This window comes from Poecilia reticulata, linkage group LG1, assembly GCF_000633615.1.
Source record: "Poecilia reticulata strain Guanapo linkage group LG1, Guppy_female_1.0+MT, whole genome shotgun sequence".
Classification (NCBI taxonomy): domain Eukaryota; kingdom Metazoa; phylum Chordata; class Actinopteri; order Cyprinodontiformes; family Poeciliidae; genus Poecilia; species Poecilia reticulata.
Window position 1 is genome coordinate 11,784,965 of NC_024331.1, and position 13,410 is coordinate 11,798,374.

General features: G+C 40.8%; 1 protein-coding gene across 1 annotated transcript in view; it reads left to right on the forward strand.

The window, feature by feature from the left end:
* The window catches only part of pkd1a (polycystic kidney disease 1a), a 75,758-nt gene that overhangs the window by 9,300 nt on the left and 53,048 nt on the right, over positions 1–13,410 (forward strand). Inside the window, exons 2-5 of the mRNA XM_008410790.2 lie at positions 5,454–5,525; positions 10,309–10,380; positions 11,674–11,837; positions 12,375–12,625. Coding sequence (XP_008409012.1) covers positions 5,454–5,525; positions 10,309–10,380; positions 11,674–11,837; positions 12,375–12,625 — 559 coding nt within the window. The remainder of the gene's footprint in view (positions 1–5,453; positions 5,526–10,308; positions 10,381–11,673; positions 11,838–12,374; positions 12,626–13,410) is intronic.

The window sequence follows — 13,410 nt, forward strand, 5'->3', positions numbered from 1 at the left end:
AATACACATTTGCATTAATTTAACTCGAGGAGGTAGCGTTTGACGTCCGCAGATGTTCGTCGCTGCCGTTTCCTAAAGAGTGACGATGTCCGTACGGCAGGAGTTGTCATCGCGTGACCTTGTAGGTGTGTGTTTGCGCTTGAGTTGGATCTTTCCTCTGGACACACTGCAGAAGGGTGGTGATTCAAACACTTGAAGACATCCTAGAGTAACACCCGGCACAGCTTGCACCAAATGGTAATAAGAGGTTTTCAGGGTGGAAACGGAGAATGTGTCAAGCTCAGAATAACAGGCGAGTCAAATATTTTAATGAAATGCAAACTGGCTGTTTCTTCTTTTTGTCATAATTTATATTCACACTAAAAAAAAAATAAACGGAACATGTTTTTCATTTTCGCTTTAATTTCAGGAATGTGTCTTATCCACCAATGATTTCCCTACATAGTAATTTCTTTGTACAAGACTGTTAGGACTAAAAGAGTAGAAAAAAAAGAGCTAAAACCATAAAAGTAAAGAAATGTTGCAGAGGCTTCTCATTTTAAACCACAGTCTGGATCCGCTGTTTATCTGCAAGGGAGGAAAAGTCACTGCAGGTCCAGTTTAGTTCGGTTTCAGGCCAGTGAACCTGAAATGGATCAAAGAAGCAGGGAGAACTAGAGAGCAAAGTGAACAGGTATGAAATAGAAGCGCCGAGCCGAGACTTTTATCATCCTCACCAAAGATTGTTTCAGCAGTCACATCTGCTGTCAAGGTCGCTCACACACTCGTCGTCTGCTCTGGAAGCTTACTTAATAACAGGCTTTCTGCTGTTTGTCGCAGCAGTTTATATGAAGAGTTGGGTCTTTAAATTGCTTCTGTGCTTTGTTCTCCTCATGTGTGGCATGACTGCATGGCAAATAAATGGAAACGCTGGGAACAGCATGAGAAAGTTGACTCATCTCTTAGGAGCAGAAAAAAAAAGACTTTATGGAACCGGACAACAGCATTTTGAGCTCTCATAAAAAATAAAGAGAAGAGCAGAGATACAACAAGTGGTGTTTTCTCTTCTCCGCTTCGGTGATTTCATACTACTTAGAGATTCTCTTTCAGTGGGATTAAAGTTGGCGGTTATAATTTGTTGATGCAGAAATTACTGCAGACGATAGTTTAGTTGCTCTCTTTTCACTGCACCGCATAAATTTGGCAGAACTTTGGCGTGCGTTGCGAAATCCATTGCATGTCGGAAATCCAAATAGACAAGTGGTGGAGGCAGCAGCTCCAACTGTGCCATAGTTTACTCAAAACATTTGTTTATGTTTGCTTCCAAGTTTGCTCGGATAATCACCGTCTTTATAGTTACTGGTACTGCCAGGGGTAATGTTGTTTTTCAGACAAATGGCATAGATATTTTTCACTCCAATTATCCACCACTGCAGTCCTGACATGCATTTTCTCTCTTTTAAGTCTGCAGTATATAAATAAAGACGTTTTTGACCGGCGTAGTCTCAAAGACGACAAACAGGCCGATTCTTTTCCTCTACTTGCAGATGTTATCATTTGCATGTTCGGTCCTCTGTGCATCTGTGAGTGCGTCGCTTTTTAGGCTGAGTGTGTTGGACCGCTGTGCACAGCTGCCCTTCACTTGCCAGCTGGACATCGGACAACCCACGCAGCAGCGGCTGGAAAACTGGACAAAATGTTCTAAATAGAGGAGCAAGATGAGAGGAGAGGAGCCAAAATGTGAGGCAAGATGATAGACTTTTAGACCAGCAAGCCTCTTTAATCGCATGTCTCCTTTTCCAATATCTGTATCCCAGACTTTCCATGTTTGCAGAAGGGAAATCAGTCAATGGAGGCTCGTGATGCCTCGGCTGTCTCCTCACCTCCACGCTTCCTAGAAAAATCTGGGAACATGTGGAATTTGATTTAAATGTGTTTTATGTCTGCATACATGGAAACTACATGCCTTAGTCCCTGTCCCATTGTCTAAATTCCATTTATTCATTCACCCATACGTACATCTCTCAGTGGTGCTTCTGGGTTCTATGTTTTAAATCTGATAACTTCAGAGAAACCAAGATTTTAGGTTTTCATATTTTAATCTGGGAACTTTTTTTTTACATTTTGATCTGACGGTTCCAGTAGGAGCCCCGGTTCTGGTTCAGACTGTGTCTCAGCGTTTACAAGGCAAACTGAGCTACCGTCAGACAGCCACAGAACGGTGGTCACTCTCTCCCCTCTGCCTTTTCTTTCACATCTGACTTTGTCTCTTCCGTTACGTTCGACCGGGCCGGCTAACCCGCTGACTTACTGGCGCAGACTTTCCAACTCTTAGCAGTTTTTGGGGGAAGCAGAACGAGCAGAGAAGTGAGGGAGGGAGCAGCACAGTAATCAGGAAAAGAGACCGAGAGGATGAAAGCAACCACAGAAGAGCCTGTGTTTAGTGGGTTAGTGGAGCGTTGGCCTTCACTTACAGGGACTTGGACTACTTTGCTGCAAAGATGCAACAGATGTCAGTCTGCCATCTACACGTCGTTTTTTTTTAAGAACAAACGAATATCAGTGTAATTGCTTTTTGTCTTAATTATTTCTTCAGCTAGGTCATCTTTTTTTCTCCATCCATATTTCCTTCAGTGTCCCTTCCAGCTCCTCCTGTCATCCCATCTGACCAAACACAGCAGAGCCAGCGAGGATTTTCTGTGTGTGTTTTCATCTCCCAGCTCAGAATAAGTGGCACCAGACAGGCCTTATAAGGAGTTGTTAGATCATTGGCCACACTGTTAGCAAAACAGAACCATATGTGTTCGGCGCTGTATGTGTGTGTGTGTAAATGAAACCATGTGTGTCCGGGGGTAGCAGAGAGAACGGGAGTCTGTTGCTAATAGACGTGCCGAAGGTCAGATTATTTGGTCATGTTAAGCACACATATGTATAGTCTCTCTGTCTCTCTCTCTGTTCTATCTCTGGTTGTCTCTGTTGAGTTGACTCTAGGTGTGAGAAACACGCACACACGCACACACGCACACACACACCGGACGGAGAGCCATGACTTGAGGCCGGTTTTGTCGACGTGATGCTTGAGTGATCAGGGATGTGGGCGGGGCTTCGTTCCCGTTGCTTCCCTTTTCTCATCCTCTGATGGGTTTAGCAGAGCAGAGCTCGCTCTCTCTCTCCTCTCTCGTCTTTCGGTCTCCATCTTTTCTTACACAGCTGGTCTGGAATGTCCAGATGTTTCCTTTTGGGAACGGGCGTCCTACTCTGTTCACACACACACGAAAAGTAAGAGTGTGAGAGGAGAAAGAGAGGCGTGCCGTCCCATGCACTCCAACCTTCCTTTTCTCTGGTTCTCGTTGTGTTTTCTGTGAATTCAGAACCTGCTGAGCGACACTTTACTGCAGTTATTTATCTCACGGCTGCATTTTAGCAGACTGTTTTTTGTTTGCCTGCAGCCTTATACTTCTTGTTTCTAGATTTATATACTTTTTTTTTTTTTTTTGCATTTTTTTTCTCACGTGCAGCTGAAACTTGGTTGGAAACCCGAAAGTGGAAACCAAAGTCACTTAGCTTTACACATATCTGAAATATTATCTGCAGACTCTTTTATTTCCATTTTTGCGGTTGTGTGTGTGTATACAAAATGCATTCTGGGCATGTGAAAATTATGAATCGTAAACATCTTTGGAGAAATATACTCCGGCTTCTTTGAAGTTGTTTTTTTTTTGGCGTTTTTTTTTTTTTTTTTCAGGAAAAGAATTGACAAGCTTAGCATGGCTAACCCAGCTTCCTGCAGATGCAGCTCCACGCAGCACAGCTCATGAACGGAAACGGGCTTGATTCAGATTTTCTGTTTAGTGCCACTTTGCTTTATATTACATTCAAAACCACATGCATAACAACATCCTGCAAGGCTGGCATTCTGTAAAGATTCATTTAGATCCAGGATTGCTCAAACTGTGGCCTGAGTATAAATTTATGATGAAGGCTGCAAACCCTGAACATTGTGGCTTGAACATGTTTTTTTTTTTCAATGTCGGTTCCGTTAGAGTGTTTATTAAGTGTTATTTCAATAAATACCACCAAAAGACATTGGGATGAACTCCACATTAATCTGAAAAGAGATTTTGTTTTGAGCTATTTGAGAAGTAAGAACAAACAGGCTGACAGCGATGAAGTGAAATACACAGAACCAGGAACAAAATAACGGTAGTTTCATTCTGCTTAAGTCTGAACTTTGACCCTGGAATGGGATCAAACCCAAACCTAACTGGGTCCCAGTTCCAGGTTTGGAAACAAGTGGGATTTTCTCATAGATATTGTCAGCAACCAAGACAGAAAATTGTGCTGATAACAGAGCAAACGCTGCAGGAACACGTCTGAAAGAAGGCTTTAAAATCATTAGGGCACAAACTCTTAAATGGGGTGAAGATTTTTAGAAGTGTAAATAAAGCTGTTGTTTTTTTTCTCTCACTTTTTTGCAATCACTAAGTTGSTACGTGAGGCAACCATATTGGAATGTGAGAATCATTTTTACCAACTTCAACCATGAAATCTCAAATTCTTAGAAGAAAAAAATAAACATATTGAAACTGTAGATTTCAATCAGCTTTTCTCTCATTTAATTAAAAGTATTTTTCTTCCTTTCTTTCCTTCTTTTATATTAAATATTACAGATCCAGATATTGAAAATACTGCGGATTTGAGTATCTCAAACATTTTTCACTCCAAGCTGCATCATTCACTTCGTTTCTCTCTCATCAGGCTGCGAACGTTCAGTATTTTAGCATGAATAATGAAAAGAACATCCTCACAGTAAGACAGCGGTTTGCCGATCTGCTCTGTTTGCTCAGTACCAAACCGAACCCTCAACACTCGCTCTGGCTCTGCTCTCCTCTTCCTGTCACTGATAAGCAATGAAAAGCGTGTGAGTGAGGGATCACTGCTGCTTCAGGAGCAGAGCCAGAGGAGCTGGATGATGAAGCAGATGTGTATAATTAGCTGTCGTCCTGACAAACGCTGCTTTAAGGCAGGTGCGTGTGAGGAGTTGACCTTTGCAGTGTTATTTCCTCATTAGTCAACGTCGTCCATGTTTCCTGTTTCTGTTCTGGCTTTAAACTTTACGAGTTTAGAAACTACCTCTTAGTAGCTTTTGGTGAAAGCATTTAGTCATCTTTTATTGACATATTACAGTGAATAAAACTTCAGTGGGAACACTTGTGTTATTAGTGGTCGCAAAGACGAGGTGACTCTCTGGATCCTCCTCCCGTCTGACGCTTGTGCTCGTCTCCATCTCGACTTTTATTAATTAAGTATTTCGGTCTTTTGTTGCTCCGCTGGTTGAGCGTGTGGTTCTCCTAATCCCAGACAATTACCTTGCATAATTCGCTTCTGGCTGCTTCTGATGATGATGGTGTGTTTTTGAGTTGTTATGTGTGCATGGGGTTATTTTAAATGTGGGTTTCTTTCTTTTCCCACAGAGATCTGTCCAAGAACCACATCTCCTCCCTTGATACCAGCCTGCTAGATCGGCTCACGGGCCTCCGAGAGCTGTAAGTAAACACCGCGCTGCGTCATCGTCTACTCGACTCATTCATCTCCGCTTATTTAATCCGTTTGTCTTTGTGGTGAAACTCTCAATTCCTTAATATTCCTGCACAATTAGTATAACTTGGAAAAGAGAGAATTTTTCACACGTCACATTTATGAGGAAAGTTCAGATATTTGTCTCCTGCAAAAGAAGGTGAAACTTTGCTGCAAACTGTCATTAACTTTTGAAAATGTTGCCATTTTTTTATTTTTTTCATTTAAATAAAGAATAATGTATAAAAAGTAAGACGTGACAGAAAGGGCGCAAGATTTTTAATCCGATGTTTAGTCTGAGTACATTTACTTCATATTGAGAAACAATTCAGTGAACTAAATGAAAACATCTTTATGCAAGAACGGTGTCAATTCACTATTTTACTTTGATGAGTGGGACATTGATGTTATTTCTAAAAAAATCTTGAAAATCGTATATTTTCGTTGCACTTAATTCTGTGTTATTTTGAGTTAAATCTATGACATAAAATTCTAACAGAATACATATGTTTGTGGTTTTAATATAACAAATGTGACAAAGGTTCATGAATTCCTTTGCTTTCTACTCCAGCTAATTATTTCACATCCTTTTACTTACATTAAATATGAATATGACTTGGACACAATTAAGTCATTTAATAAACAGTCCATACAGGAAGGAAAACATTGGTATACTAGTATCGTAACAAAGTTTTGTAGTGGTTTTTGTTCGATTTTCGTACAGCTTCCTTTTGGATTTTTCCGTCTATTTCTACATTTGTATATATTTGAACTGTGTGCCCTAAAAAGTGAACAAGCGGGAGATAAAAGACAAAACCTCAGGCTGGAAACACTAGAGAATACGACCAGCCTCTTTTACAGCAGTGAAGGTCCAAAGAAAAATGTTGACGAGAAGATACGTTGATCAGGATCATTTTAAGTGACTTTAAGAAAGTCAGGGTCACCGGAAGCAAAAAGAGGAATGACTCAAGTGCTGAACATTTAATCAGTCATCGTGAGGGTCTCCCCTGTTGTGGGCCGCCGTCGGTTCTGTGAGCATGAACTTAAAGAGGAGGAGGGGGATTTGGAGCTGCCCGTCTCCAAGTCGAGAGGAGAAGTGAACGAGGAAGATGAAAAGAGTGCAGAGGAGGAGAAATCTCAGTTTAGTCTGAATGTAAGTAGGCTGAAATCCCAGGAGTATGTTAGTCGGACTGCAGCGCTTGGGGGAAAAAAAGCCCCACATAGTGATTCGCACACATGCGAACCACGCTACGATTAAGTTCAATTACAGCTCGCTGCCCAGGGCTCCCACTACCTCTCTTTGTTCATCTTTCCATCTTTTACTTACATTACTTTTCTTTTTCCACTCGTTGAACGGGCATTTAAGCACATGTATGTATGTATGTGTGTGTGTGTGTGTGTGTGTGTGTGTATGCGTGTGTGTGTGTGTGTGCATGTGTGTGTGTGTGTGTGTGTRCGTGTGCGTGCGCATGTGTGTGTGTGATGAGGGCGAGCTCTGATGGTTTCCATCAGTTCTGTCCAAACCACCACACAACGGGCCCATTATTCAGCTCTCAGGAGTGAGGAGGGAGTGAGTGGAGAGAGGAAGAGGGGAAAGGAGACAGAAAGCAGGATATGTAGATGAAGAGTAGGGCTGAAATGATTAATCGTGAGTTATCAGTTATTGAAATAGCTGAGTTAGTAATCGGTTAACTTCATTAAACAGACTCAAAGAAGGCCACAACACAGTTAGAGCAGCAACTAAGCCAAAACTGTACAAATGATTTAAACATTTTGCATTTAAGATCATAAAAACTTGTATCTGTACATCCTTTCTGCCTATAGCAGTGTTTCTCAACCTTTTTTGGCCCAGCGCCCCCCTAGCCTTTATCCAGGTCCCTCACCGCCCCTCACCAAAACATTTGCAGGCTACTTTGTATATAATATAATGAAATATATAATGTATAATAATATAATGTATAATGAAAAATATATAACTTTGTTATATAACTTTATATAATATTGCTATTGTTTTTTTAATCAAAAAAATGTTTTTATAATTAAAAAATACTTATGATTAAAAACAAAAAAATCGTTCCCTAGGATGATTTCTCTTCATGTGTTCAGTCTTCTAATGCCACTATCAGCGGAGAGGTTGAGCTTTTAAACTCAACGGTCTCCTTTACAATCCAAACTTCCCCAGCTGGGGAAGTTTGTTCTTCAAGACTAGAGAAAACGTTCCCTAGGACGATTTCTCTTGTTGGGTCCTGTCTTCTAATGCCACTATCATCAGCGGAGAGGTTGAGCTTTTAAACTCAATGGTCTCCTTTACAATCCAAACTTCCCCAGCTGGGTAAGTTTGGATTGGAAGTTTGGATTAAACTCAAACCATTGAGTTTAAAAGACCATTGAGCTTCTAAACTTAATGGTCTCCTTTACAATCCAAACTTCCCCAGCCGGGGAAGTTTGGATTGTAAACTTCCCCAGCCGGGGAAGTTTGGTCTTTGGCATAAGAGAAATCGTCCCCTAGGTCAGATTTCTCTTGAAGTGTCCGGTCTTCTAATGCCTCTATCTTTAGAGCAGAGGTTGAGGTTGAGCTTTTGGATTCCTCCTTTGGGACTTTGGCGAACTTTTATTACATACATTATATCAATTATGGTAATTGAGGGTGAGTTATTTTTAATTCTAAATGAATATCCTTGTTGGACTATTTATTATTTAAGTGCTATTCTCCTTCAAGATACATTTACCTAATGCTAGAGCAAATGAAAAGTACATTATGCAGCAAAGAAAATTAGAAGATCGGACATATATCCATTATGGAGACGATTGGTTTTGGACGGGCGATGTGCCCTTATTGCATAATAAATACTGAAGAATGACTGGTATCATTAAAGATACAGGGGAGAAGTTTTTTAGTTATCCAGCTTTGCTAGCAAAGTCGTTAGCTAGCAGCTAGCTAATAGCACAACAACAACAGCCTAATGTCTGTATGATAGAAACACTTACAGCACCGGTGTTAACGCTATAAAATGAACGCTCTTTATCGTGGTATCACCCACGGAAGGATTTCTTTATTTCTTTATTTAAACGGGTTCATTTTTCAGAGGGATACACAGTGCCCTCACTGTTTGTTATATAACTTTATATAATATTGCTATTGTTTTTTTAATCAAAAAAATGTTTTTATAATTAAAAAATACTTATGATTAAAAACAAAAAAATCGTTCCCTAGGATGATTTCTCTTCATGTGTTCAGTCTTCTAATGCCACTATCAGCGGAGAGGTTGAGCTTTTAAACTCAACGGTCTCCTTTACAATCCAAACATTTTAGCTACCAGTAGCAGGAGAACGGAGCTGCGCCAAGAAGCTAACAGAAGCTAACAAACACTGAATAGAAGAAGAGCTGCCATTGATACAGTTGCAGCCAAGCATGATTTAATGTTACACAATACAGTTTTACCAAGTTGCTCAAAGTCTAAACTGGCATTGTTGTGCATTTAAGGTGTAAAGTTTACCTTCGACCAAACGCCCCCCAAAGGCATCCCAGCGCCCCCCTTTTGTAAAAATGTCCGCCAGCGCCCCCTGCCGTCCTCTGAACGCCCCCTGGGGGGCGGTACCGCCCATGAGAACCACTAGCCTATAGCATATGTGCAAAATCTCTTCTTAAATGAAGCCCTAGGCAGAAATTCAACCTGAAAGACTCTTCCGGCATCAATTACTAAGCCAGCTAATCAGGACGCACCATCTCTCTACCTCGATTCAATCACATGGCAACAGCTCCTTCAAAAGACTAAGCAACCACAGATCCACCCACCTCCTCCCCGTTTCCACCACCAGCCTCCCAGACGCCTCCAGGTCCCCTCAAGACTCCTCTCTCCAAGCTCCGCTCCCCCACCAGTGACTGGGCCCGGGGGAAGACCTACCTGAGCTTCATTCGAGCCGATCATTCAAGCTCGCTGCGATTCTCAGCACGCACGTCTTCTGCCGGTGTCCGAGCGCCAACTTCTCGGTCCAATAAAATTGTCTAACTGCTTTTTCTCTCTCTGTGTGAGTCTCTACAGATTGAATTAAGAATTAAATTAATTTATAAATTTTTTAATTGACTAATAATTGGTTAATTTAAAAAAAATGAACACATAAGCCCTACGCTTTATTAATGCTACGTCAGGCAAAGTAACTCTCATGTTGATGTTAGAGGTTTTTACTTTTAGCTTTAGCAAACATTTTTTTCTCCTAAAATGATTATTTATTCATTTAAAAAAGGAATTGAATTGTTTATTTATTTGCATGTTTTAGTGCATTTCTAATATTATATATATAAGAAAGTGTTAAAGTGAAAAATCTGCAGAATGTTCCAACTTTTATCGGATTGATTGATTAATCGATTTCTAAATAACCATTAGCTAAACGAAAAGAGAACATATTTGGCACAATAAACCACGGAGAAACAGAACTGGGCTGCGTTGCGTTTTCTGTCGGGAACGCCGGCAGCCGTCTCGTGACGTCATCGTCTGAGAGAGACGTGATCTTGTCATCCGGAGCTCCTCTTCGTTAGCACACAACTAGATAAAGCAGGAAAAAAAATGTCCTAGATGCTCTCTGATCAAAGGGCTTTCTTCTTCGGTTAGAGTTTTGATTCCCTGACAAACCCACACAACTCTGATCTTGTCAAAGTGAGAATGTGACAGTAATTAAATTGTGCAATTACAGAGGAAGAGACGAGACTTTTTCTTCTAATGTCAAAAGTGATTTCTTTGTTTCTGCCCCCAGAGATTTGAGCAACAATCAAATTACCACCATCGACGGAAGGATATGTGACAACTTATGTAACCTAACACAAATGTAAGTATTCATTATTCACTGCGACTCTCTCTGTGACTCTTTGACTCTCCACAGGGATCACTGAAAGTATAAAATTATCAAAAATGATGCATCACTAATCCAAATCAGCAGCTTTTTGTACTCTAATCTTTACTGTGCTACATCTATTACTGCTGTTTTTTTATTTTTCTCATGATATATTTCTATTTGTACCCTTAGTACACGTTTGTCTTTTTATCAGCTGTAGGCAGAAAATTATCACAATAAACCGAAATAAAAGCTTCAAAATCTCTGCCTGTGTGTCGCTAAGCTTTACAATGCTCTTCACTTAGCAAATGAAATAAATAAACTTTTAAAAACTATTCCAATTTGTTCAATGCGACTGCTAAGGTTCATTTTTTTTAATGATTTGCTGGTTGTTTTCTGGACTTTCACATACTTTTCTGTCTGTCTAAAACGTGCCTGTTTCGTAGCAGGCGGCAGACCAAGGAAACTGATTAAAAATGCCTCACAGCTGGCCGCCACTGTAAGCCAAAACCACTCTCCGCTGCCACAGGAATATTTATTAATTACCATAAATTCAGCTGAACGTAGCCATTGTGCCAGCGTTGTCGGAGCGACACTGCATGCAGTTTTGCTCGGCAATTTCTCCACACGCTTATTACCTCCAGGAAAATTTATTGGATGAGAAAAGACATGATGTTTTCTGTAAACAACCTCAAAATGTGGTTTAATCAAATGGGATAAACATGCAAGAATCGGAGCGTTTAAATTTGGATAGTTTGTTCAGAGCCTAGAAAAAGTATTCACAGCCCTTCGACTGCCCAGATTTGGGATTTTATGTGCACAGACAACCACAGAGTTATGCATAAATAAGAATTTGTATTTAATTGCATGAGATGAAACCTTCTGGAAGCAGCTTTTGTTGCCATCAGCCATTTATTTAGGGAGTGTGTCTAGCTCCTTTGTTCTTCAACAGACTGCATTTCTTGCCCTTTAAGCTCAATGAAATTAAATAGAAAAAATTAGCATTTTTCATTTCTGCCATCGAGTCTCCTGTTTTAAGGTTTGGACTTTGACTGGACCAGTTTACCACTTGACTTAGCTATGATTTAAACCATTACATTTTAGCTTTTTGGTGAGATGCTAAACAATTGGCTTGTTAGTCAAAAGCTGAAGAAGTCAAACTTTCATTATTTTGAACAAAAAGAGCTTAGAACCTGAAATGACAGTACAAGCTGTTTACTCTGGACTATTGGGATTTTAAGAAAATTACATTTTGATAACTTTAGTCCCGTGTGTTTGTTTCCACAGCGATCTAAGCAATAATCCCTTTGAATGTGACTGTGAGCTGTTCCGGTTGGTGAAATGCCTCAAGGAGAAAAGAGTCCAAGTCCGACGCCCTCATGCTATGCTGTGCAAAGACCCGCCTGCGCTCCACCGACAGCCTTTGCTCAACATTAGCCTGCAAACCTGTGGTAAAAAGAAAAAAATCAAAATGTTTACCCAAAATCTTACAAAACCTTTTATATGCAGGCAAAAAAAAACACACACACACAGAAGGGCCGTTCTTGGAGCAATAATAAAAAAATGCATGGCTGATATCAATCTGCAGAAAGCAGAAACAAAGATCAAGAAAGGGAAAGCAATCCATATTTGGAGATCTTGCAGCTCTCCCACCAGACATGCACTTGCATCCATATTCTTAATCTTTGTTTCGCAGATTAATCCAGTTGACCTTATCCTGTCCACAGAGACCTGTGACTCTAAATCCCAAAAACAAAGGCAGCAAAAAAAAAAAAAATAATAATAATAATCAGATCTCCTCATCACAGAGTTGTTTGATATTTTCTAATCATTTCATGCCTATCTTTAAAACTTAGATTAATGTTATATTATTACACTGGACTCATGATAGACATTAGAGCAATAAACACTTCACCGTTTGACCTTTTTCTGCTGGTTGAAATGAGAGATCTTATAATTAAACCTTAAATCCACCGTCTGTGGTTCAGGCCTCAGCTACGCCGCATGTCTGGAGGACAGCAGCAGCCGAGGAGGTGGTCGAAGTGAGCTGGTGATCTTCACTTACTCCAAGCCCGGGAACTACACGCGTGAGCAGTGTAACAGCGTGTGCTTCGGTTTGTCGCACCTCTACGGAGGCCTGGGGGAAAGGCACGAGTGTCTGTGCAGCACGAACAACGAGCCCAACTTCATCAGCGGATCTCACTGCTCGGCCGCCTGCACCAACCGCCATGTGATGACGGTACGCCGTGTGTTGCTTTATTTCTGCTTCGTGTCACTTGCCAGACGGGCTGCACAGTGGCAGAGTTGGTAGAGCTGTTGCCTTGCAGCAAGAAGGCTCTGGGTTCGATACCCGACCCAGGCCTTTCTGCATGGAGTCTGCATGTTCTACCTGTGAATGCTTGGGTTTTCTCCGGGTTCTCAGGTTTCCTCCCACAGTTCAAAAACATGACTGTCAGGTTAATTGGCCTCTCCAAATTGCCCCTAGGAGTGAGTGTGTGTGTGCATGGTTGTGTGTCTCTGTGTTGCCCTGCAACAGACTGGTGACCTGTCCAGGGTGACCCCGCCTCTCGSCCGGAACGTTAGCTGGAGATAGGCACCAGCAACCCTCCCGACCCCACTGAGGGACAAGGGTGTAAAGAAAATGGATGGATGTCAGCTGTTAAAACCTGAGTTGAACAAAGATTATGGGGAGATCCTCAAGGCTGCACTTTTGGCTCACTTTCATTCACAGCTAAGACCAGAATCATTCAATCTTGTTGTAATTTTATAGAGATTTTGAGAATGGTGTAAATAAATAATAATTAAAAAAAATCAAACCAAATGTCATCTTATCTCAAAAGATATAAATTTTTTATACATTGTTTTATTCATTTTGAGATATTCCATCCCTTTTTTTAATCAAATACAAACTTCTCTGTTTAGTGAGAAATGTTTGAAGCCTAAATCTGCCAGAGGCGTAAATAATTTTGGACTTAACTAGATACGCTTTCTCTCGCTCAGATGATGGAGCGCTTCAACTCGGCG